The 26108-nt window shown below is 40.9% G+C and overlaps 1 protein-coding gene across 1 annotated transcript in view; it reads left to right on the top strand.

Annotated features, from left to right (window-relative positions):
• Positions 1–26108, top strand: part of LOC121911703 (striatin-like) — a 30580-nt gene that overhangs the window by 2038 nt on the left and 2434 nt on the right. The window contains exons 2-15 of the mRNA XM_042433477.1: positions 10922–11025; positions 16269–16342; positions 18371–18449; positions 19253–19423; positions 20347–20482; positions 20584–20752; positions 21617–21727; positions 23002–23145; positions 23290–23426; positions 24061–24236; positions 24744–24791; positions 24886–25007; positions 25100–25267; positions 25366–25506. Of these exons, the coding sequence (XP_042289411.1) occupies positions 10922–11025; positions 16269–16342; positions 18371–18449; positions 19253–19423; positions 20347–20482; positions 20584–20752; positions 21617–21727; positions 23002–23145; positions 23290–23426; positions 24061–24236; positions 24744–24791; positions 24886–25007; positions 25100–25267; positions 25366–25506 (1780 nt within the window). The remainder of the gene's footprint in view (positions 1–10921; positions 11026–16268; positions 16343–18370; positions 18450–19252; positions 19424–20346; positions 20483–20583; positions 20753–21616; positions 21728–23001; positions 23146–23289; positions 23427–24060; positions 24237–24743; positions 24792–24885; positions 25008–25099; positions 25268–25365; positions 25507–26108) is intronic.

Raw genomic sequence — 26108 nt, 5'->3', positions numbered from 1 at the left:
ACTTATTGCAAACATATACGGCACTCTTACTTATAGAAGATATTGATGGATGGAGTAGCTTCCAGTGAAGGGACCACAGTGAGGAGGGAAAGTTAGAGAGTCATTTAAATGAATGTAAAAAGGCATGTATGAATAATGAAAAGTTCCAGTGGAGCTAAGAGCCTTTATGGAAGACACCATGAAGCATCTGCAGCGTGTTCTTTTTTTAATCCTTTCTGCAACATACGGTTCATAGTCTTCATCATCATCGTGGTCACACACTTTTGTTTCAATCACAGAATCAAGCTGGCATTTCATCTTGCATGTTTAAGGAAGGTTACAGTCATGGTTTCAGATAAAAGCCCATTAAGAATGCACTTAAAGCGATTTCACAACCCAGTGAACACTAGGATTTTTTTTATTTTTTATTTTTCTTGTTGGTTGCGTAGACATTGCATGGAAGACAATTGAAGCTGTGTGTTATGTCGCTGTTTTTGGGAGGAAGGCAAACCCCAGGGCTTGTAGGAATGTCGTCCAGCCAGCCTGTTAGGTCATGCTCAGAGCCACTCCTCTCTAGTGGAGCAGCACAGAAACAGTACTGTACATGCTGTGTACTCCTGCCGCTGCCGTGGCGATACTGTGTAATGCATAGGCCGCTGTCATTCATGATTAGACTCCAGCTGAGTGGTCATTGATAATCAATTGATTGACTCAATCAATCTGATTTGCTTACTTGTGATGGTGAAAGGTTACAGCTCTAGCTGAAAATAACTGTAAAATAACATACCACAGACTATGTGGTATGTTATTTTACAGTTATTTTCATGATCTGTTTTATTTATTGAATATTTTTTCGATTAATGCATTAATTTTTAAGAATTAGATTATTCTAGGGCAGCTGTGGTTTAGAGTAGGTCGTCCACTAATCACAGGGTTGACGGTTCGAAGTGTCCTTGGGAAAGACGCTGAACTCCAAATTGCTCCTGATGGTTAGGCCAGCATCTTGTGTGGCAGCTCACATTGATGCGTAAGTATGCATGTGAACAGGTGAATGAGAGGCACACTGTAAAGCACAATGTAAATCTAGTCCATTTAAATTGTCAATTGTCAAGAAAATAGCAAAAATGCCCATCACAAGTTTTTAGAGCCCAAGGTGACATCTTGAAATTGCTTGTTTTATCCGACCAAAACTCAAAAGATATTTGTTTACAATGATATAAAACAAAGGAAGACAGCAAATCCCCACATTTCAGAAGCTACAATCAGCGAATGTTTGGCATTTTTTCTTGATAAATGACTCAGACATTAATTCGATTATGAAAATGGTTGTTGATTTATTTTCCTGTCAGATGCCTGAACAATTAATAGACTAATTGTTTTAGCACTCAGTGGAACTGAAACAGGTGGATTTGTTGTATTGGTTTCAAGTCAGATTAGTGGCACACACCAGTCAAGTGTATTTATTTTTGATTAGGGGTGTATACACAGCATGCTGTTGTTGACTTTAAAGCATTGTTTTGTAGGGCTGGGAGATAATTTAATATTATTGTGTAGCAGTTATTACTGGAATTGCATTATGCTGATAAGTTGTTAATTAAAAATATTCTGTTGACCAAAAGATTTCAAGCAAATTATAATTTAAAAACACACTTCTGCAGAGATTTCTGATGTAATACATAACAGTGGAGGGAAGTTCATTGTATTTTACTGAAATGTGATCATTTTTGCATACCCCTGCCATATTGAAATGTATATCTATTAGAAAGAATATTCTTATTAATATTGTGGTATTGATTTAAATGATATCACCCAGCCACACAGGTCGTCTCCAGGCCTCATGGCCGAGGTTGAGTCTAGTTACACCATGTATGGGCCAGGCAGTGCTCCAGTGTGCTTCATCAGTCCTCCAGTTATGGGGAAATCCCTGCTCCATGGGGTATCTCCTTGCCAGAAGTATCTGTCAGAGGCCATAATTTGACACCAAGAGAAGGTTGAAGGTGACGCAGGGTGTAAGGTGGCTCCCTGTGGCTGCACACTGAAAAGTGGGCCAGCTCACCAGATAGAAACCCTCTTATTTCTAATGGAAAACCTTTTAACATGAGCAATACTATTGTGTGGTTCATGTTATTCGACTATTTCTCTGCATGTCAGAAACGACGTGGAGCAGCCTAGAATTACCCTGCTTCAGTTAGATGATTTATAATTGTGATCTCATGTTTATTTTTACTAATAGCAAAGTCTGGGGCATATTTAGCTTAATGGTGCAGGACTAAGAAGGACTGAGCCATGCACAAACATACTGTACACATGCACGCTCATACCGTGGCATTCAGAAATTCAGAAATGGGTGTCACCGTCATTCCTCAGTCGATACTTCGTCCACCCCCAAGCTGCAGTTATTTTTGCTTGCCTTCTCAGTGTGCGCCTCAGAGTGGGAAAGCACAAAAAAAAGCAGAGGACACGCTTCCTCAGAAAGAATATATGCACTGTTGTCAGTAATGTTGCTCTCAGATATTGACACAGAAATTTTAGAGGTCGCAAATGTTAAGAGCTGTACGTGTTCACATAGAAACTAAAGCTTCACGACTGCTCACATTCTTTCTCATGTAACTGTGGTGTAGACCACAAAGAAAACCCCATCCTAAGTCATAGGTTTGACAGACTGCAGTAATATTCCACAGAGACACAAAGACAGTTATAGCAGTACAATCAAATATTCACTGTGTACAGATAATAGTGAGTAGTTAAAAGGGTTTGTGTTTTCCTTGCTTTCCTGTGTGCCTAAAAGCAGCCATGTTTATTAAGTAAAGAGTGGTCCTTTGGTGAACTATCCCTGTTGGACTCATGCAGCACATAGAGCCTTTCTCCTGGCTGCAGAGCTGACTTGTTGGCCTGTTAATTCCCCTTCTCCTTCCTTCATTCACACTTACAGCCTTCATCTGTCTACGTGGGTGTGTGGGACAGCTGCCTGATTGTGCCGCAAAGTTCCCTTCCTTCCCTGGTTTTACAGTAAATCTGAGGTCACCAGTCTGTCAGAGTTGTAAATTTGTGCACTCACCATCGGGGCACAAAATTAGCACCAGCCACCAGCCAAATGCTGATAAAATATGCAAGTGGCTGGTAGATTTGCCACACTCACTAGCCAAAAAACAATGGTAATCTATTGAGTGGCTGGTAAAATTTGAACATGCACTAGCCATTTGGCCAGTGGACAAAAAAGTTAATTTTAACCCTGCTCACCAGATCAAATTGCTGTTGTCCTAATTTGATGTGGTGATATGATGTGATGTAAATGGGTAAATGGGCTGTATTTTTATATATCGCCTCTTTAGTCTTCTGACCACTCAAAGCGCTTTACACTACATGCCAACATTCACACATTCATACGCAGAGGCTGCCATACAAGGTGCCAGCCTGCTCATCAGGAGTCCAGACGGTGGAAACATGAGTGAGAGTCGGAGAGAGGAGTGTTGGGAGGAGTTTGTTGTGTTGGAGTACAGATAGCCTTGCTTAGTGTTATCTAAAGGATTTTCAAAGTCATGGCTTAATATTTAGCTGATTAGTTAGCTGTCCAACAACAACTCAACTCTTGCAAGATTTCAGAATGAGACCTCTCCTTGAGTGAGACTTGGTTAGACACAATGACAAACAGATGGGATTAAGTGGAAGGTAAATAAAAACGTTTTATTTCTCTGTATGGCCCTTTCCATAATGTTGTCAGACACTTATAATAACAATCTGAGCCTGTCGGTGACAAAAACAAGTACTTTTAGTGGACGTACATTGACTGTGTGCTATAGCCCTGTCCGATTACATTGCAGCCCGTTTCATGGCTGCTGGCTGAAGTACTCTTGCTCAATACTGGACCAATTTCAAAAATTGTCATTCCCAATAGTCAGTTAGACACAAAAAGATGGGAAAATAGGGTCCAGGTTGAAAAATCCTCAAGTTTCCCTTTAAAGTACATGGTAAGAGAATTAGGTTTTTTTGTGTAGAGTTGTGTAGACATTGTATGTCCTCCTCTGTGTATATAATTTTATTGTTTTGGTGCAACTTGTTTCTCTGTTTTTCTCTTATTTCTTCTATGTTTCTTTATTTTTACTTTGACATGTTTAAATGGTTAAACTGTTAAAACAGGAACAGCTGATGATGGGTTTTCTGGGGGGGTTTTTTCATTTGAAAAAAACTGATTTCAAAGTCATAGAGCAGAATTGCCCCACCTGCATCATTCTGTGTCGTATGAAAATTGAGCAGGTACTTTCTTGTCTAGAGTTACCAGTATCAACTTCAAAACCCCACGTCTCTTAATGCTAAAGAATAATCATTCTTGCTGATCTGTGGATGCATGCGTATTAGAAAGTGAAAATGCTCTTTAAGAAGCCTGTAAGAAATAATAGTCACCTAAAGCTAGAGAGCTTGTCTGACATCCCTTACATGCCAGATAAGTATTGAAAATGGAGATGGTACTGAGCTTTTCTATCTTGCGGTGCCACACACACACACTGAAGAGGCCAAAGGGCACCAGCTGCCTCCTTGCTGCCACTCTTGGGTGTTGACCGCCTTTTATTGGAAGAAAACCAGTCTCTGTCTGCTGGGCCTGTCCTATTTCACTCATTTCATATTCTGAAATGGAGCACCTCTAGCTCTGCCAGAGATGCTTACCCACATCAATGTAAGATCACTCCTGTAACAAACTATACATATACACATTGTTGTGGATGCTGGCTTGTTATTGAACAGAAGATCACATATATAAGAAATATAGTCAGACCTACAAATTTTTTACTAAATTATTTTTATTTCAAATCCTCTCAGCTACATCGCCAAGTTGTTGAAAGCTAAAGTATCTACAGGAGACATTTATACAATTATTTAAGGTTATTTTCAACATGGTTCTGCCAAGACCACACCTTACAGTCACACAACCTAGTTGTCAGAGAAAATGCTGATGTTGAAAAATTTAGCTCTTCGCTTGCATGCGTGAGTGTGTGTGCGCATGCCATGAGCCTTATGTAATATTGATGCGGCAACATGGGATGCAGCACCCTAGTCCCAAAGAAGCCCAACATACTGCCTTTGTTTGCACCCCCTCGTAACACTGCAGTGTGAACTTGACATGAGCATTGTGATGGCAAAGTGCAAAGTGAAGCTCAAGTGGAAAGTCATGATGAGATGAAAACAGCAAATCTGTGTCTCTGTAAAGGCTTAGAAAAACAGTGATGTGTTTTTGTCAGCATTTCTTCGCATTATAAGGCTTTTTGTTCTGTTTTATGCGTATGAGGTAAAAGATACGGCTCTGCTCGTTCTCGATAATAGAGCAGAAATCTTTATTAAATCACAGTTTGAGCAGCTCACCCTTAATCCACGCTCACAGACATCAGTGTGGATCGATGTGCAGTGTCTGCATTTAAGGGGGTGAGCTCCAGCCATGATCACAGTATTTCTCAGTATTTCACATTGCTGTCAGGGATCAGGAAGAGCAAAATTGAGCAGTGGATTAAACACAGCAGTTTGTTTGAAATCCACACCCGACAGTCAGTCAGATGATTGTGTAATATTTGTAGATACGATCGCTATCTTTGGCACCTTCCAGGTTTCCTCTGAGACAGAATGCGGTTGTGGAAGGACCATTAGTTTTTGTGCTGACACTTGAATTGCCCTCACCACCTTGAGCTAAGAGGGAGGTGAAGGGATAGCTGGATGAGAAACTGGAGTTAATAATTGTTGAAATTCCTTCAGGAGAGTAAGGATAATCCACCTAAACTCAGCCTTACCAGGGGTCATTGACAGTGTATAGCATGAGATGATACAAATTTGTCTACCATCAGAGATTTTTCCAGAGCGTTAGTATCGTCTCTGGATATATTTGATCATTGTAGGAAATGTTACATATTGCTCTATGAATATATTGGATTTTATGATTTCTTTCATCAATGCAATGATGAACATTTGTTAGGTATTTAATATGCCAGATTACCTGAAATCTGATATTCCTGAGTGGTTATTTTATCCAAAACAGTCTATCAAGTGATCTTCCAGAAGCTGTATTATATTATGATACACAGTATATCCATATTGTGATAAAAATGTATATTGTGATGGAGTATTTTATCTATTTGGCCCAACCTTACTAACACTGCTCTCTATAAATCCTGCAAGTGAAAGGAAATCTAACAGAAGCAGCAATCTCTTACACTGCTTTACTGTCTGAATGTGGGATATTTAATATGTGTAAGTATTTTTGGAAGCTTATTCCAAATACCTTAAAAAATGTGATTGTATTTTATGGGATGAATCAGCCAGACCAATGTATAAACAGCAAACTGGATACAGACAGTCTAAACAATAATAATAATGTTTGTTGTCCTTACGAGGACGGACAAACTACCATGTTTACATTTGGATTTTCACTTATATATATATCATTGATTTTCTGACCATGGACAAAAGCCTTTTAAAATACAGGTATGAGTAAATATAATCTTTAAGGTGATCAGAACATAAATTGACCAGCGTTTATGACTGATTGGTGATTAAAGATCCAAGATTAAACGTATCTGGATTACTGTTGTTTTGACTGTAAAGGAGTTAAATTGATCTGTGATGATGTTTTCTATTAACAAATAGAAAGTACAAGCTGTACTACTTTACAGTAGTGCATACAGCCCAGCACCTCTGCCGTGCTTGTGTTGTTTTGCTGCTCTTTTTTTTCTGTTGCTACTAGTGTAATGGCATGCATGGAATGTACTTGGCTAGTTATCAGGTCGGCCATCACGGTGCTCATTGGTTTGCGGTAACTGTGAGGGTAAACCCGGTGTTCATTGAAAGGAAGGTTGTTTGCATTGTAAATGTGAGATTTACACCAGCCCCCTTTTCCTTGTTCTGTCCGGACCGGAGCCGAAGGGCCAGCGTGTGTGACCATTTTGTTTGTGTGCGAGCCCTGAGGTTGTATCCGCTGAATTTCTTTGTACAAATGGAGTGAGCTCAGTCTTGCTGCTGTAAGATTTTTCAGTGTTCACTCTGTTGAGATTAAATGGCCTCATTGTGTTGTAGATGTCTTTTTCGATGACGCAGACCAAGTCTGGAAGAAAACATGTCTGGAACTCATACTTATCAACCTTTGAGGTCATTTTAAGATATAAATAGTCAATCATACTTTAGCTGAAAATCGTGTTGAAAAAGAAAATAAACGTTGACATCGTAATTTAGTGGAATTACTCTCATCTCGCTCCTGTGCTCTGTGTAATCCACTGCCAACAGCGTGTTTAAATAATGATGATTGACACTATAACAAAGTCACGCCAGAGACACACAACTATAAAAATTAAGAAATAAAACTGCTCTCCTGCTTAATACAATTGTTTGTTGCCAATTCATCTCACGTCAAGCTAAATGGCGCTGAGAAGGGGCATAAAATGTATATCTCTTTTTAGTAATTGCCTTTTTTTATTGAAAAGAGCTGAACTATGTCGTTTGAATATCTGTTTGTTTATGCAGTTTTATGTGTTTCTGTCTTTAAAAGCGTCTCAGATTGTAATTAAACAGCTGGAAGCTGCTGCCTTATCCATTTTGCCTTGTTCTACTAATTTAATTAAGAGTGGAAAATTGACTTTCAAACTTGGACAGACTATATGCCAAAGCAGCAGATATTGAGACCAATTTTCTTACCTCGGCTTACCAGAATTTAGCGAGTGGCTGGTTATTTTCCTCCCTAGCCATTAGCCTATCTCTGCTGCCTCCTTTTCCTGTCTCTGAAAAGCTCTGCGCTGTAGATGGATGCCCCATTCTGCATGTCTCTTACTCAGACAGACTAAGGAGCCCTTATCCAGCAGCCCAATAATGCAGTCAGTGTGAGGCCTGGAATTAAATGCTTCCTGTGTCTCTTTATGGACCGAGTTGACTCATTGCATTCCTCCCAAGGTTAATGTTTGATGGAGGAGAGATGGCGAGCCAGAGATTCACAGAGCTGCACTCTTCTCTATCTCTGGCACGGCAGAATGCCATGGGTCCCTGGGCCAGCGCTTCATGTGGATAAGGAAGTGAACGGTCCTCGCTATCTCAATCAACACACATGTACAGTTTCATCTACTGTGAAAACTGTGCAATCTCTGTGTTTGATATGTGAGGTAATCTGTTGAATGCGGCTCTTCTTTCACTTGGTTGTTTTTTTTTGTCATTCTTGAGGTATGACTTGAATGTGCAGCTCTCATTGTCAAAATAAGTGAGATGAAGAAGAAACCTCGGTACTTTTTCGGTGCCCTTTTGTTGGAAATTTGTTGTTTTTTCTGCTCTGCATTATTTAACAGTTGAGCCAGAAAGATTGACTGTGTTCAGTCGGACATCAAGAGACGATTAATGGAAAATAGCTCTGCAATTAGCATAGTGAGGTATTTGAAGATTCGGTCACCCAGTTGCATGTGATACAATTTGAACACCCAGAGGCAGTGGTCCTGACATTTCCTGATATTTGGATCAGAGCCACTTTAGCCAGAGTAAGTTATTTTGGGAGCCACTCAGTCTGGCCCTATTCAAACACTGATAATTTTCCATATGCAATATTTTCCTAATGCCTTATTTGTGCCCCTTTAACTATGTGCCTCCTCTGCTATCCTTCGAAAAGCACAAAGCTATCCATGTGTCATTGCATGTGAGCAAGTTGTTAGTTATCTACAGCGCCCTTTACTCCTATCATATTGGGAAGTAAATAAAAAAAAACTTCTGTAATCTACCTCGCTGTTTAAATCAATATTTTTCATCAGGTAAAAAATTAACAGCTTACACACTGTTCCTTGTGTTCTGTGGCTTTGCTGACATTTTCTCTATTTATTATCTGCCCTGCTAAAAGTCACTGAAACTGAGCTTATAAACGTACCAGAGGCCTTTTTACGGATGATTGTTTTTTTGGGCACAACCTTTCATTCTTGTTTGTTCTTTCTGTGTCAACGCTCAGTAATACGGGCTCAAGGATGTGGGAAGTCAGATGCATACTAAACGTTGTTAACAGTGCTGTCAATCCAAAATGCATTAGTATGGATCCAGCTGAAAGTAGACGCACATGAAACAGGATGAATAAGGAATTGTAGATCCAATTGTGATATACGTGCTGTGCTGACGTACCTTTTCAAGAGCGTCAGTTGTTGGCCCCTATGCGTGCAGACTGTTGCCAACTTAACTCAGTGCTGTTATTTAGTATTATTTCTTTCTACACATAACTAGCCTGGGTCTAAGGTCCGAGCGAGGACCGTGTCAGTGTGGAGTCGGAGCAGGCAGGTCGATCTGAGTTCTTGTGCGGAGAACTGCGGATGATAAGAAATGCTGTTGTTAATATGAGGCAGATTGAAGTGCTGTCGTGACTCATTGTTGCAGGCAGCAGCAGCAGCAGCGCTACTTGCTATCTGTGTGAAACTGTGATCCAGCCCACTCAAACTCGCACCATCCTCTGCATGTAGAGTGAAACACAGAGAATCAAGTCTGTTTTCATTCTCTTGGGGATGTTAACATGTAGTTTGTAGAATTCAAATAATTTAAAAGAGAAAGTTTCAATTTCCTTTTTGATGTTAGAAAGGAGATTTTTGGCTGATGGTGCTATTCTCATTTCATCATTTTTCCAGTGGATCTGTGTCATCCCATCTTTGCTCCTCTGTGCTGGTTTGTTTGTTATGTGTTAATCCAAAATAAGTATCGCACTGCATTCAACTGTCATCTCTGTTTTAAAAGCAGAGTACTGAAGCCCACCACTTATGCTCATTGTCTTGTTGGTGATTTACAACAACTGAGACGGACTCTAAAGTAGTGTTGAAATGGAAATAACAGCATGCTTATCCTCCTTTCTGTAAACAGCGCAGCCTTTAGAGACTTCAGCCGCTTCCAGAGCCTTTTGGCAGTCTTCACCTTTCTGTAACCTCTAAATTACTGAACAGACTGTGCAGACAGATTTTGTTGAGTTCAGTTTTGATTTATCTCTGTTCTTCAGACTATTACAAGCGGGCCAACATTTCAGTATTTCTTTATACCTCACTATAAAGTCGTAATTGTGAAAAATAAGCAGCTTTAGCTAGTTGAGGGTAGCTGGAGTGCAGTCGCAGCTAGATGTAGCAAAAGCTAATTTACCGACTTTCTCTGACCAATTTTGATGCTCCATCATGGTACTCATAGTTATTGAGTTTGTTATACCACATTAAGCATAAAGCTGTAGTTAAATGTAATTAATGGAGAAAAGAGAAACCTGATAAACTAGTCCTGTTGAAAGCTAACTAGTCTAGCTTAGTTGGCCGTTAGATTTTCCACAGAGTATTTGATCTTATCTGTCTTTTTTTCCCTCCTTTGTAGTTTTGCCTGTAATATTTTGTGGTGATGACAATCTTATCTGATCCTGCTGTAAGATAGTTGAAGTTTTACTCAATGTGTCATCTGCTCAGTGTGATTTATATAGTGAGCAAGCCCCAGCACGCTCATTACAAATGTGTATGAATATGTGCACGCGAGCATGTGAGAGTGTGTGTGTGTGGTGGTGGGGGGGTACCCAGCAATGTAATGTAATGTAATGTAATGCTGACTCAGACTGAGTGCGTCAACAGCTGCTGCCTGTTACTGAAGAGAGACAGTGGTGTGCAGAGGGAGAGGATTTTGGGGGAGGGGGGCTGATAGTTGTGTGGGAGAGCGAGTAGGTTAGATTAAAATAGAAAAGTACAGATTGGCTTTTTATTTCCCATCATGCCACGCATATTGATTTGACACCATCCTATTTCTGTCTCAACAGAAGTAGTTGCTGTCAGATGTTGCCTCGTGGAGGTTGTCTTTGAAGTGTTTGTTGCAAGGAAGCTCATATCTTGGATGAAGATGCCAAGAAACCAGAAACATTGACTATATTTATAAAAGCGACTACTGTATATCTCTTACTACTTTAAAATGTGACCTGACAATCCTATTTTTGTGTTTTCAGGCCCAAATCGCCTTCCTGCAGGGGGAGAGGAAAGGCCAGGAGAATTTGAAGAAAGACCTTGTGAGGAGGATCAAAATGCTGGAGTACGCGCTGAAGCAAGAGAGGTGAATGCCTACAGCCCACCCACCATACACACAAATACCTCAGCTTGTCTGTAACAACTGCAGTGTTTTCATGTTTTGTTTGCTCCCTAAAAATAAATCCCCTGCCTCTGAGAAATGTGGAAAAGGAGTACATGGCAGTGTGAGATTCTCACCGGTCAACAAATCAACATCTGCTGCACCTGCGCACAGCTAGTACACTCTAGACTGCAGCTCTGTGCATCTTTTCAGAAAGATTTATTTGATAGTGTGTAAAAAGAAAATCCAGTCTCTGCTTGTTTGTATTCTACATGTACTAGTCCGATGTCTCAGCTGCTGTCAGCAGTAGCGGTAATGGGTGCCAGAGAGATTCCCCCCGAGTCCAGCTGGTGTGATGTCTCTGGACGAGAGCATGTGTTGGCAGGGAGGCTTTGTTTGCTGTCTGATGCTGATGACTCTGCAGCGTCCTCAGTAGAAGGACAGGACGGGAAAGGAGAATTCTGTCTCCAGCTAAGACAAGGTCACAGTCGCAGCTTTCTTTCTCCATTAAACCAGAAGAATTAGTTTGTTCTCATTCTCCCGTGTACCAACCCGTCACACAAAAGGACCCTGTGGTAGCGGTGGTGATACACTTTGCTTTTCCCTTCCTCCTTGATGCATGGCTGCACTCTGGAACAGAGATATATTGGCGGTGTCACCACGTCTATACCAATGTGACTTTAAACCATCAAGCATATCATTCAAAGAGACTCTGAAACAGTAGCCCTCCACAAAAATAAACAAATAGTCCTTGTTTATTTTAGACACATGTAACATCTTTCTATCATCATAGCTCAGGACTAACTCAGTGTATTAAAGGGTAATTCCAGTTTTTTTTTTATAACTTAGGTCTTAATTTCGTAGTTTTGACCATCATTCCTATCAGTAATACTGCATTGGCCCGAATATAAGATAACCCTGATTATAATTATTTTCCAATGCCTGTTTTTGGAAAAATATGTGTTGAAGATACAACACATGCTTGTCCTGTTAGGAAAGTGTCCCTGAGATACTAGCAATGCAAGGAGAAAGAAAGTCCTCATCCTTGAAACGTTTTCTCCCATAAAAGTGAAATACTTCCATTAAAACAGAATGTAAATCCCACATTTCTACTTTCAACATTTGGAGAAAAACATGTTACACAACACTTCAGAAACTCCTACAGGTAACAAAACACTTTTAGGGCTGAGACTTGAATGCACTCTTTAGCTTAGCAGCATCAATGCTGCAAACAACGTAGTCTGACTCACCGGTTGTACGCTTTGTGTATAAGCCTGCTGATAGTCGACTATTTCAGACATTCTCCCACCCTTTCGCTATCTAAGTGTTACTGTTTTCAAAATCCCCATCACTACTTGAAAAACCAACAAACCTCAGAGCTAGAAACCTACACGCTGAAAACGGCAACTTATGTTTGTCTTTTTTATCAGTGAAACTTGTATCACATAGTCAACATACATCACTGTTTTATGTGGTCTTTTCTTTTGTGGGGAAGTTCCCCCCCGACACTATTGTAGCAAGGGCACTGTCGCTACATCCTGGGCTTAGCACCGCCTAACACGACTGTGATTGGTTTAAAAGAAATGCAAACAAGCCAGAGGGTTTTTTTCCCTTATAGCAGAATGATAGTGGGTGCAGCCAGACCTTAGTGGGTGCAGCACTGCCAGCACTGGAGAAAGGTCTGGCTATGCGAGACTACAAACAATCCATAATGCAACACTCTCTGTAGGAGCTGGTGTGCACTGGTAAACTCTCTGTTCAAAAAGAATATCTGATCTTGTGAACATGTAATGGTCTAGTCCTCGAATATAAGACGCCCCCCACTTTTTCTAATGTAATTTCCAGATTAAGATATTTGTGGTACGGACATTGTGTTCACAAAGATAAATGCTGAGATCTGGGAATGAGGAGATATCCCTAATACAACTCTGGTTGTATTAGCCAACTATTCACTGGGAATGTGTGGAATTCTGTGAATGCAAAGCAAAGCATTGCTGAAATGAGTGCTGGTAACATGTAGGGCTGTAGCCAACCAAAGAAAATCTTGGTCGACTGAAATTCTACCTACTCTTCAACCAATCAATTGGTCGATGGAGGGAGGGAATGTGCACATTATCTCTAGATTAACTAAATCGGCCACAGTGCACTAGAACTGGTAGCCTTACTAGCCTAAACGAGTTATAAATAAACATGAAAGCTATTTGCAGTATATTAAATCATTTTAACCTAATTACTTTATACTGAAATGATAACAACAGACCCGGAGTCAACTTTGGTTCTGTCCTGAAGATTCTTTCATCTCTTCTGTGCTGCAGCATATCCTGCCTGATTCTGTGGAAACCAGATCTTCTTCATCCCCACAAAGCAGCATAGCAGTCTCCTTCTCTTATCAGTTTTGGGGGTTTTTTGGATACATGTTCCTCCTCCTCCTCAACTACTGTATAGGCTGCGTCTGGATTTTCATCGTCCAGAAAAGAGAGTTGCTTGAAACGAGGGTCTATTACTGCAGCTGTAATGTACACACTGCTAGTCATCTTCAGTCTTCGGTCTTTAAGTTCCCACCTACTGTCAGTTTCTTTGACCAGCTTGCTTTTCTTTTTTTTTGGTAATGGGTCTGTCATCATCCGTAATGGCTAGGTGTCATTTTTTCAAGTTTGCCAGCATAGGTGTTGTTGCAGACAGGGAAGTGTTGTCCTCTTCAGACAGTAGCTCATTGGGTTTCAGCACATTTGTAATAATCTCAGCTGCATTCCACTGTGCTGTAGTAAGATTCAGTGTACTGCACTCGTTCTTCTTGGTAAGGTTTGGATCAGAAGCACTGTGGTAATGGGCCAGCGTTAGCATTGCTCCAGCAGTCGCTCCAACATTGAATAGGTTGAGTTCCAACATGTAGAGACATCCTGAATCAGTTAATTTTGAGGGACATGTTGCTGTTCCTGCTTCTCTTTTAGCCTAGTTTTTGCTTTGTGTCCCTTTCTAAAATGTCCCACTAGATGACGCGCAGCAGCCACGGTGCGACAAATCAGGTCTTGTTTGAGTTCAGAGTTGATACAGAACTGCAAGGTGTCCGCAGCACAACTGACTCTCTGCACATCTGGTCATTCATTTGGTCTCCATACAGAGTGCCATATTAGCCATGTTGTCACTTACAACGGAAACTCTTTGCTCCTGGAATTCCAAAGGTATCGCCAACTTCACTGAGTTGTGTAGCAATGTTTCAGCCCATGTGTGCCTCTTCCATTTGGTCTGTCTCAAGAACAAGACTGTAGTTTCCACTCTTCGTCAATAAAATGGGCAGTCACAGTCATGTATGACTCCATTCAAAAAGATGTCCACATATCTGTGGTCAAGCTCAGTGCCTCACTGCATTTTATTAACTCCAGAACCTTCTTTTTTAATCTGTCATATTTTAGTCCATCATATTTTGTGGTTAGTGTGTACATTATTGTCTTGCGTGCTGGCACTGTATATCCAGGTTCCACTGCTGCTACTGGCCGACCCTGGAGCTGTCAAAGCTGTCGCAGTTATATTTCAAACAAAACGATAAGGCTATTTATTAGACTAAACATATTGAAATATGCCAATTCTGATGCTGCCACAAGGGCTATTGATATAGCACTTTTCTCCTTTATGAAAGTAAAACCAGCGATTTTCTGACTAGTGAGAATTTGGTCGGACAAGAGCATATCGACCAACCCATCAACCAGAAGGTGTCAGCCCTAGTAACAAAGCCCTCTCTGCAAAAGAAAAGGTTAAAAATAGACAAATGGAAACTGGAATGGCTAGTTCAGACGGTAACAATTGAAAAGACTCACTGCAGGTATCTTAGCTCAGCCAGGAGAATGTAATGAGAGCCATAACATGTCTGAGTGAGACAGCAGCTGTCAAAATGGGTCCGTGCCCTCATTCCTCCAGTCAGCTCTGAGGTTAGATACATTTTTGCGTACATTTGCTCTGTGAGGAACATCATTATTAGGTTTGTTAAGCGTGAAATCATCCTCTGGCTGTTTGTAGTGTATATTTATCTACTTTTCTCCAGTGAGGTCACCATAGACTTTGTCTCAGGAGCAACACTTAACCCAGAATTACTACCACCACTTTTACCACTTTCCCTGGTTGCTAAGCAACAGGTTATGTCTCCGAGGGTATCTGAAAGCATCAGAAATGGCTCTCTGAATGTAGGATGTACCCAATTTAAAATTAATTTGATTTTGATGTGCGGGTGCTTCCTCTGGATGGGGGGGGGGGGATTAGTGTGGCAGTGCTGTGTGCACTGAAAGGTGTGAGAGTTCTCCTCCTATTAACTCTATACAGATGTGTGTCGTCACTGGAGGAACCTGCATCTCAGTACCACAAAAGATGAAATCCATTCATTGCTATCTTCTATGTGTAGTATGTTTTCTTTAATGATCACCTTTCAATGAAATCGTATTGTGATTATATGTGCATTATTGTATTTTTGTTTTACACATTTTTGTCCAAATTAATAATTCCAACCAAATTGTGATAACAAATAAGTAAAGTTTTTATTTTATGCGTGAAGAGTTTGATGTAATGCATCACAGTTACACTGTTTTGTTAGTATACTATACTTACGTAGTTTATTGCATGAACATCACTTTGATTGTCATATGTGATTTTGCAGACGATATCTGTTGAAATAATTTATTGATTATTCAATCATCAGAAAATTAATCTGCAACAACTCTCATAGTCTTTTAAGTCAATTATGCACAAAAATGCAAAAAATCAAAGGTTCCAGCTTCTCAAATGTGATTTTATTTTTTTAAAACCTTTTATGAGAGTAAATTTGGCTAATCAGAGCTCATATCAATATCAAGACAAGCAACTTAAATATGTCAGCATGGGCTCAGGGAAAAATTACGATCGGCATTTTTCACATTTTTCTAACAGTTTAATCAAGAAAATAATCTGCAGATTAAATGATGATGAAAATAATTATTAATTGCAGCCATATTTATTCTATCATAATACTGTACATACTATATCGCTATCTGAAAAATGTTCTTTTTAATGTTGTGATATTGACCCTACATACGAAAGCATCTGTCTAACAAGCGAACGTGTCTGTGAGAAGTAGAGCGATGACTTTCAAAGCTTATGCAGATGCCATGCATAATGAGTTTTTTAAATAGCTTGTTCTCAGACCTTTTTGATCAGCCCTGTTTGCTTATTTGTATTCTTTTTTTTTTTCTTTTTACTTCCAGAGCAAAATACCACAAGTTAAAATATGGGACAGAGTTAAATCAAGGTGACATGAAGCCTCCAAGCTACGACTCTGGTAAGTCTATGGAAGCTCAAACATCCAACTCCACCTCTTCATACTAAATCACAGTGATCGTTGTGTTCACATACCTCCAGTGACAGGACTGTTACGCATGTGAAGGCTGCATTCATGTTGAATCTTGTTTGCCTTGATAGCTTTCGTCACAGTGTCCTTTCCTGAATAGTCAAAGAGTGCCATTGTTGTTCTAGAGGTAATGTACAAATATTAGCTACTTAAGGTGTTAGTGAATAACAAATTTGATCAATTTGTTATAACAGAAATATAGGTTGAAAGAATTCCTTAGGGGTATATGTATGAAAAACTCTTTATTTGGAGCAATCATACCCATTTTTCACTTGAATTTAGTGGCTTTTAACCATGCAGATAGTTTTTATTTTATTTGTCCAGGTTTGGGTAAATCTGCCTCTGAGATTTCAGACCTTCACTCTAATATAATTGAGGTCAATAAAACTTTGTTTGTGGTGTTTAAAGCATTGTGGAAAAATTATTCCAGAGATATTTTGAGATATTTTCCAGAAACATTTTGTCAGTAGGAAGTATTTGCTGTCATTCAGAGTTACTGGGATTATTGTCTCAAAATGTCGCTGTTGAATTTTTTTTAATGTAATTCTTTAATGTGAGCATGAAAAAAAGAATTACCCTCTGTTCGTATTGTGATGGCAGCAGGAATATCAGAGACGGATTCCTCAAAACTGGGGAAAAATTAAAACAATTAAGTCTGCACTCTGAATTCTCCCAGTACAGAAAAAAAGATCATCACCACATGCTATGTTTTCGAACACAATGCTCCTCATCGTATATCCTGAAACTCGGACCAATGAAACCAAAACTCTCTGCGTGGCTTGATTACACTTCATGAATTAAGTTTAAACTATATTATCCATTTAACTCTTTCACTTTTCAGTGTTCACCCTCTCTACTACAGTACCTTGATTTTCTGCAGTATCCCTCCTGTATCAGCGCACTCTGTCTCTTGTTGTAATATTGTTGTTTAATTGGCCTCTCATGTTCAAGTCCTCTGCCATCATTAAGTCAGATTGCGATATTTTCTCTCCCCTCTCCTCATCTCTATTCATGAGGGCTGTTCAAAGCACCCGAGCCCTTGAAGTGTTGATGAATGAGGGAGGTGAGGGGGGGAGAGGTGTTAGGTGGATGGGATGGCAAGGGGGGGAGACGAGGAGTGGGAGGTGTTGCTCGTATGGTGGCACACCTGCCCGCCGCTCACCCTCCCGAATAAGGCATGACCCACTTTTTTGAAGCACCCCTCGTCTCTCTGCCCGGCCAAATCAAGCCCTTGACACACACACACACTCACCACATCTAAATCTTATTAACACATCTCTCTGCCCCATGCAAAATTCCCAGCTGACTCGTGAACGTAGTGCTGACGTTGTTGAATATCAAAGTGTGCTTTGAATCCCATCATGATTTGTTTTGTCACAGCCGTAGACAGTCATAAAGAGTGTGTGTTGTTCTGGATGCTGCAGGCACAGACACACGTCATTTCTCTTTCTAGTAAGTCATGGGACATGGTTAGAGCGGAGACCGGCCATTTTGAAGGTGTTGAAATACATCATTAAATATCAAATGTTTTTGTTTTAGCATCGAGAACAAGCTGTTGCTAGTTTAAATCTCCTCTCTGTTTCTTCTGCTAGTGAAGTTATGTATACAGTTTTTATAAGGCAATAATTAGCCATTGGTATGTTAATATTTGCATTGTACCAAGTGACAACTCATGGTGAACTACAATAAAAGGTGACAGCTTCTGTTCTTCAAGACAGCTGTTGCAAGCACGTTTGTTACAACTTAAAGAGAAGCAGCAGACCCTGCATCTATTTTTCAAATACCCTATCTACTTAACTCTAATCCACTGTTGACTTACTGAAAGCAGCTGAGCGCTGGATGTGTGTAGTTGCCAGGACGCTGTGATGCAGGAATGTTCTGGTCGTGTTTACCGAGTGGAAATAATGTCAGAGGCTGTGTTTGTGGAGCCCTGATTTGTGTCCTTCTCCTCTCCTCCAGATGAGGCCAACGAGAACGAGATTTCTGGATCGTTCAACAATCAGCTGTCCTGGAAACAAGGCCGTCAGCTCCTCAGACAGTAAGTGCACATGATTTTATCCTTCTGTGACGGTGTTCAACCTAGAAAACAGAATCACTGTACTAAGATTAACTGTACGAAAGATTGAAAGACCTGGATGTTCAGACGTTCCTAGCTGCATTTGTCTGCATGAGTAGTGTCACTTGTGTCAGACATAAAGGTGTTTATGAACTTAGTGTGCTACAGTGCCAGCAGACCCCAAAAAACTGTGGAGAAGAGCTCCCTCACATGGGCAGCAGTAGCCATTACCTGCTGTTTTTTTGTTTTTTCTTCAGTGTACCCCACTGGCTCAGGAAAATGTAGTTATCATATCATCCTTCTCCCCAGTCGGTCTGTGTAAATAAAGCAGGCTCCGGCCTTTATCCCAGACACCATCAGGCAGCCTCACACATCATCTGCCCCAACATGCTGCCTGATGAGGCAGCCAATTTATTCTCGAGTCTGTGTCAAGGGACAGATCAATAATGTGCTAAGACACCCTTCCCCTTCAGTCAGTCGCCCGCTCAAACTGCTAGAGCGTCTTCTGCATCCCTACAGGGTAGGTGTAATATTTGATGAGTAGCTCATCTTGCCTCCGCAGAGCTTGATACTGTTAACTAGACCAGTGCCAGAGGACATGACACATTTGACAGTAACAAGTACTTGAGTCTTCCTCATCTCTGATCATACTGACGTCTTTGCAGTAAATGAGCTTATTGTCAGCTCTGTTGTACAAGAAGATGTTGTTTTCAGCATTATGAAAATAATTTACAATGTCTCTGCACCGATTGCAACCAGTTAACCAATCATTTACCTTGTTCTAGGTACCTGCAGGAGGTGGGCTACACAGACACCATCTTAGATGTGAAGTCCCAGCGAGTGCGAGCGCTGCTAGGATTAGCTGGGGATGGAAGCGGGAGAACAGGTGAACGAACTAGTACTGAGCCTCTGGTCAATGGAACGGACACATCAACAAAGGGCATGGGTACCAGAGGGTGAGTACTCTCCTCTAAAAGCATGTCACATTCTGTCTAAGACTGCGTGGCAAGGGGTTGTGTTGGGCAATCAAATACATGCAAATGTACATTCCTGGCTGATCAATTTGTAATGTGAATGCCATATTTTTACTGTCACCACAACAAAAGATGAAATAATTGGCACCATGATAGTTTTCCAGAGTTGTAAAATCCTGTTTCAGAGTGTATTAAACGGCTGTGCGGCATTTTAGCATCTGCACAGCAGACACAACACGACCCACCAATGCAGCCCCTCGCGTTATTATAATGCTTGGTTTTTTAAAGTTATTTAAAAGATAGTCTTGTTCGAGGTATGTCAGACGATGCGATAAGTGCCCGGTGAATCGTTGCATTAAGATGTATATACAAAAAAAAGATGCAAGACACATGTCATCAACTCGCATCACTTCTGTGTTGCTCTCGTGTTTTGTAAATGTAGCTAAACAATAATCAAGGTCTGACGATGAGATTGTGAAGTCAGTCGCAGCCAGGGAAAAGAGGGCAACGTGAAAAGCTGATTTGGCAAAGTGAGATTTAGGTAAATCTGTTTTGTAACAGTAGCTTTATTCCAGCTCACCACTGTGATTAGTTGGTTTGTAAACACGGGTCATAGAAGCAGTTAAATTGTGGGTTTTTTGCCCTAAATTTTTTAAACACCATCATTTGGTATGTGTTGCTCATAAAAGTGATGGTCTGAATCTGTGTACCTACTGTATAATTCAGTATTTTCAGGGTTTTTTTTTACTTGGTGTGGTTACGTATTATGCTAATGTGACTGTGCAAACAAAAAGCCCACATGCAATATTCTGAACACATACTGTGCATAAGCCTGAAAATGTCAGATAAGTTAAACATTGTTAATACAACTGTGTGTTAACGCACGCTTCAATATGCTTCAACAGGAAGGCTGAACTCGCTGACACGAGCGCTGTCCTAGAGGCCTTCAAGTTCATCGAGAATGCAGCAGCTGAGTTCAGTGATGAAGATGAGGAAGATGATAGTGAGGGAAAGGACAGGACCAATGTGGAGTCCCGGACGGTAAGAAAACAAGTCTTCCTTCACTTTCTTCACTTACATAAAGTTAAATAAAAGTTGTCATCTTATACTATTAATAATGTTCCTGTATTCTCCCCCTGCAGATCCTGAGGAAGAAGCCTGCATCGTCATCGTCACCGTCACCAGCCAGTATGGACACCAGTGAGGACCCAGACACAGAGGAGGCGCTGAAAGGCTTTGATTTCCTGTCCAGCCCTGACGAGATGGACACCTCACCGGAGTCCAGAGGCACCGGGGACGGCACAGACTGGGGTGAGTGATGGTCTATGAAGTGCAGAGTTGAAACTGGAGGAAAAATATAGAAATATAATACAGAAGTTTCAGAGGCACTGAAAAGATTGCTAGTTATTTTATGTTTTAATTGTATAATTTGCCTATTTCTCTAGATTTGACTCTTGCTCATAGTGCGGTGATTGTTCACAGAGTACTCGTCATTCATATTTCATGCTGTGGTCATAAATCATAATGTTTGGAGTTTCCCTGTTTAACCCATAGTGTGTGATCTCTTCCACTGTGTGTTCCCATAGCCAGCCTGTGACCACAATGTCTCTTCCACTCCTGTGTGTATCGACAAGTCAACCTGATTTCCCTCAAGTCTGTGACACGTGTCCCACTGGTCCTTAGATTAAAGCTAGAAAAAAAAAATAGGCTTGATGTCATGCTGAGGCGTTTCTTTGTATTTGGACGTGGGTTGGAGTATTAGAGTCATGCCTATAGACAATTTGATTATCACAAAGGCTTCAGGGCGAGGATTTTATGATTCGATTTGTCATGACTCTGAATCCAAATGTCCAAATGAAAGAATTCCACACAGGGCATTAATTCCTTCCCACCACTCTCCCGTCTTTCAGTAGAAAAGAAATACTAAAAAGATTAAACAAGATAGCTGCCAATGCTGCTCCCACATATAGTAACTCTGGTAGTGGTAGTGGCCTCATTTAAAGAAAATAGGCTCCCCTCAGGTCCTATAGGCCTACTACTCTACTCGAGGCTTGAGAAACCTCCAGGAGAGTATGAGAAAGCGCTCTGTGCCTCACCCACCCTGCCAGGCCGCTCGGGCCTCGACCAGGGCAGTTCCTCAACAGCCTCTCGGTCTGGTTTTGTCCCCCTGTGTAGAGAAGGACGAGCAAGGTCCCATTTCTGAGGCCTGGGACGTGGACCCGGGCCTGATAACCAAACTCAAGGAGCAGTACAGAAAGGAACGCAAGGGGAAAAAGGGGGTGAAGAGTAAGTCCTGTCAGGCGTTGCTGCCTCCCTCCCTCTCCTCTCTTTGTAGAGCCTGACTTTCCTCCTGAGTTCAGCCAAGAAGCCTCAAATCAAAAATAAACATCTTCACTGTTTTTTCTCATCTCCTTCTCTAGCTGCTCCTTCTTATGTATGCCTTCTATTTGGCATTGCTATGTCCTCCTTTCTGTCATTTCATACTGAATGTTTCCTCTGTCTTCTGTACTGTCACTATTATTTTCCTACTCATATAAACTGCAATGCCTGACGCATGTTTTTCTGTCCCGTTTTAAATGTTTTGATTTATATCCACGTCATCATCTCGTCCGCACGCTCAAATATCAGAGATTGATGTGAAAGTTAGTCCATCTGCGTCCCATCTGGGCTCTCACTCGTCTCCACAGTCATCTGTTTCCTATACCAGAATCTACAGTCATAATAACATGATTATCACCATCATCATCCTCATCTGTCGGGCCGTGTTGATACTGTACAGTCATGTTGTTGCTTTTGTAAATTGATAGCAATTAAAAGCTTTTTCAGTGACTCGGTGAAGTGACTCAGCTGAATACTACTGCTCTGAGAATAACAGCCCACTTCAGACCCATTCAGTTGCTGAGAGCCCTTTTAGATTTTACATGGACAAGACCCGAGCTCCGTTTCTTTTACTGTGATTAAATCATGAGATCGACAACTCGCACTTTAGCTCACTTTCTTCTACATTTGATCGCAACATCACTTTTCACACTTAGCTTTCTCCTCCTCTGGTTTTAGCACAGTTTTATTTTTTTTTCTTCACACTGTGTCAGTGATTTATCACTTTTGTGGGAGTGTGGAGGAGATTATAAGTAGATTTTTAACCTCATATATACTGTATTTACTCGTTTGGCATTAGGGATAAGGTTTTACTCATGCTAAATGTTTGCAATGAAAACAATAAACATTCAAAATTGATCTCACCACATCCAGCTATATGTTATATTATTCCATCCACACAGCCCACATTTAAAGATAAATGTGCTTTAACCCCTTTTCTGCCTCTTCAATTCATCTAACAAGGACTCTGCTGCTGACTTCCCTTCATTTTCTCTTCTTTATAATTTATTAATTTCTTTTTCTTCCTTTTCAGTGCTGCTTTCCTTCCATATTCATTCTTTTTTCAGCTTGTACTCACAGTTTTTTAATTAAATATTTTATTGTTTTTGTGTTTTTTTTCTCCGCTCCCCGTTATTACACGTGTCTCTTTGGTAACACTGTTGACCTGACTCGTTAAACAGGGCCCAACCGGTCCAAGCTGCAGGACATGCTGGCTAATCTGAGAGATGCAGAGGACATGTCCCACATGCAGCCTCCATCCACCCCTCAGTCACGGCCCAACGTGGCCCGGTTCAACGAGCACGAAGGGAACCGAACAGATGAAGGTGCGTAAGAGTAGATTAGCACTGACAGAGATTTAATCATTATGTGTCTAATTTTAAACAAAAATACCAGCAGATTATAGCACTCCTAACTCTCTCTTAATAGTAGACAGTAGTTTTATATTTATTTATTTATTTTCCCCGTAGTTGAGGCGCTGACCTTCCCGCCCACCTCAGGGAAGTCGTTCATAATGGGCACAGACGAGGCCATGGAGAGCGAGCTGGGCCTCGGGGAGCTGGCCGGGCTCACCGTGGCCAACGAGGCCGACAGTCTGGCATATGATGTGAGTAGGAAGGAGCGAAATGGATTTCAAGAGCCATGAGACCATCTCTCTGGGAGGAAACTATTTCTGTTCATGTCATCATTGCAGCCTTAAGAGAAACAGCCTCCTTACCTGCTACCTCCTAATTTGCAAGTCACATCACATGCTGAAAACTCAGCATTTGTGTCTCAAACAGCTATTTTTATAGATTGTGTCAGAGAAGCTGCTTTCAAAGTGTAGTGTTGGAAGCTGTCAGTTTGTTTGTCTCACTGGCAGAAGTTGAGATCACATTTACAGTAATGTCAGTTTCATGGCTACGAAAAAAGAACTCTGAGTAGTTGGTGAGCAATTTAGTGCCATATTGGGTTATTCACAGGCTTTGCAAAGAATAAAGTGGTTAATGGATGTTTTACTGAGACACGCAGAGTGGCATTTAAAAGTTTTTCTTTTTAATCATGTTTTTTTTTAAATTTACAGTAGCTGACTACTCTTAAAAATACAGAAATATGTTATTCTGCTACTCTACACTGTCTAAAATATAAATCAACCGAAATTCCACAAATCCGCTGCACCTGTAGCTCAGTTTAGACCTACTGATACATGTAATAACGGCATTAATTGGATGTCGAGTTCTGATTAGATGCTCTCTCCTCAGATTGGTAACAATAAGGATGCTATGAGAAAGACATGGAACCCCAAATTCACTCTGCGGAGCCATTTTGATGGGATTCGAGCTCTGACCTTCCACCCTGTGGAGCCCGTCCTGGTCACCGCCTCAGAGGACCACACACTCAAGATGTGGAACCTTCAAAAGACCACTCCCGCCAAAAAGTAAGAATGTCTGACTAAGAATGATTTCTCGTTGAATCCTACCGTCAGTTCAACTTTTTTCCTGTCATCTTACAAAAGGACCAATTTCATGCTGTTCGGCTCAGTCTCCTTTTACCTGAATAAGCAGAGTGAGCGTGACAGCAATATAAAGAAAAGGCTCTACTGTGTGATTACACTCCCATACGGGGGATAGCCCACCTCTGTTGATACACTGTTACACAATGCAGCTACAGGAAACGGTCCCCATGTGACAAAGAACTGAGGCTCATTATGTCACAACTCAGCAGCCCACACACACTCTATAGTGATGTGATGTTTATTTTTAGAGGCTGAAGTCATTATAGAGTCGAGGGTATTGGATTACTGGTACAGCATCAAATTGTATGTCCATTTATGGCTTTATAGAACTTAATGCCAATGATTTCATATGTAATTATTAACACACAATAAGTAGGTACTGCTGTTTGGCTTTTTTATACGTTACACTGATAATAAATTTGTCCACAGGAGTGCGTCTTTAGATGTGGAACCGATCTACACTTTCAGGGCCCACAGGTAAAAAAGAAAAGCGCATAAATACAGTTTTTCCGTTTTTAGTGTTGTTTTCATAGCCAAGAAGTTTTAAGCATCATCATTATTCATCCCACAGGGGGGCTGTACTGAGTGTGGTGATGAGCAGCACAGGGGAGCAGTGTTTCAGCGGAGGGGTTGACGGGACCATCCAGTGCTGGAACACCCCCAATCCCAACATCGACCCCTATGACTCTTACGGTAACGATGTCATGTGTTTTTTTTTTTTTTTTGAATATGAGTATTTTATAATCAGAACTAGGTGACTTACTTGGTTCGTCCTTCTGTTACAGACCCATCGGTGCTGCGTGGAGAGTTGTGTGGACACACCGACTCTGTTTGGGGTTTGGTGTACAGCAGCGCACACCAGCGCCTCCTCTCCTGCTCTGCGGACGGGACTGTTAGACTGTGGGACGCCAACAGCACCTCCCCCGCCCTCGCAGTATTCAACGAAAATAAAAGTACTCACTTGACTCTTGTATCATGACTTTTTATTTTTCTACTATTAGTTTTTTCATTTGAAACAGTAGTTACATTTCTGTGTTTGTCTCTGCATCAGAGCTGGGAGTTCCCTCCTCAGTTGACCTGGTGTGCAGTGAACCAGCTCATTTGGTCACATCCTTCACCAGCGGGGAGATCGGCCTCTTCAACATGGAGACCCGTCAGCTAGTCCTCAATCTGGAGTCCAATTTGGAGCCAGGTGGGTTTTGAGATATGGGTCACTAATGATGATTGTATGAGTTTGGACATAAAGCATTTTGTGATGGGGATGGAAACAATAACTTTATCACCAACAGTGGTTTTAAGAGGGTTTTTAAAGCACTGGAAAGCTGCTTGAGCTGACGAGCAACTGACCTATCATTTAGATCACAGAATAGTCTTTTGATAATGAAACACATTCACTGCCTGTTGAATCTGCTCACATAAAGGGGGCATCAGAAGTACAGCTCTTTACTAACATCTAGTGGCAGCTGTAGGAAAGTAAAACATCAACAAACACATGTTCTCTACAATCACCAGTGTATAAAAATCAAGCTTTCTGCCTGTGAGGTAACTGATTAAGTTAGATAAGTTTAGAAATGTACATCCAATGTTACCCAATTTTTCATGTCTCTATCAAGGTTAAACTGACTCAGGTTCAGTGATGCCGCACTGCTCAAGATACATACAAAGCTTCACTTATGTATTTCATCCCTGTGTAAAAGTGACTTAATGCAGTTGTTGGCACATTAAACTTTTTCTTCATACTTCATATTTCCTTACTTTTTTAAAGCTGTTTTTTTTTTTACTAATGATTGCTGC

This window comes from Thunnus maccoyii, chromosome 14, assembly GCF_910596095.1.
Source record: "Thunnus maccoyii chromosome 14, fThuMac1.1, whole genome shotgun sequence".
Taxonomy (NCBI): Eukaryota; Metazoa; Chordata; class Actinopteri; order Scombriformes; family Scombridae; genus Thunnus; species Thunnus maccoyii.
Note: the sequence above shows the minus strand (reverse complement) of the source record. Positions and strands in the feature narration are given on the sequence as shown.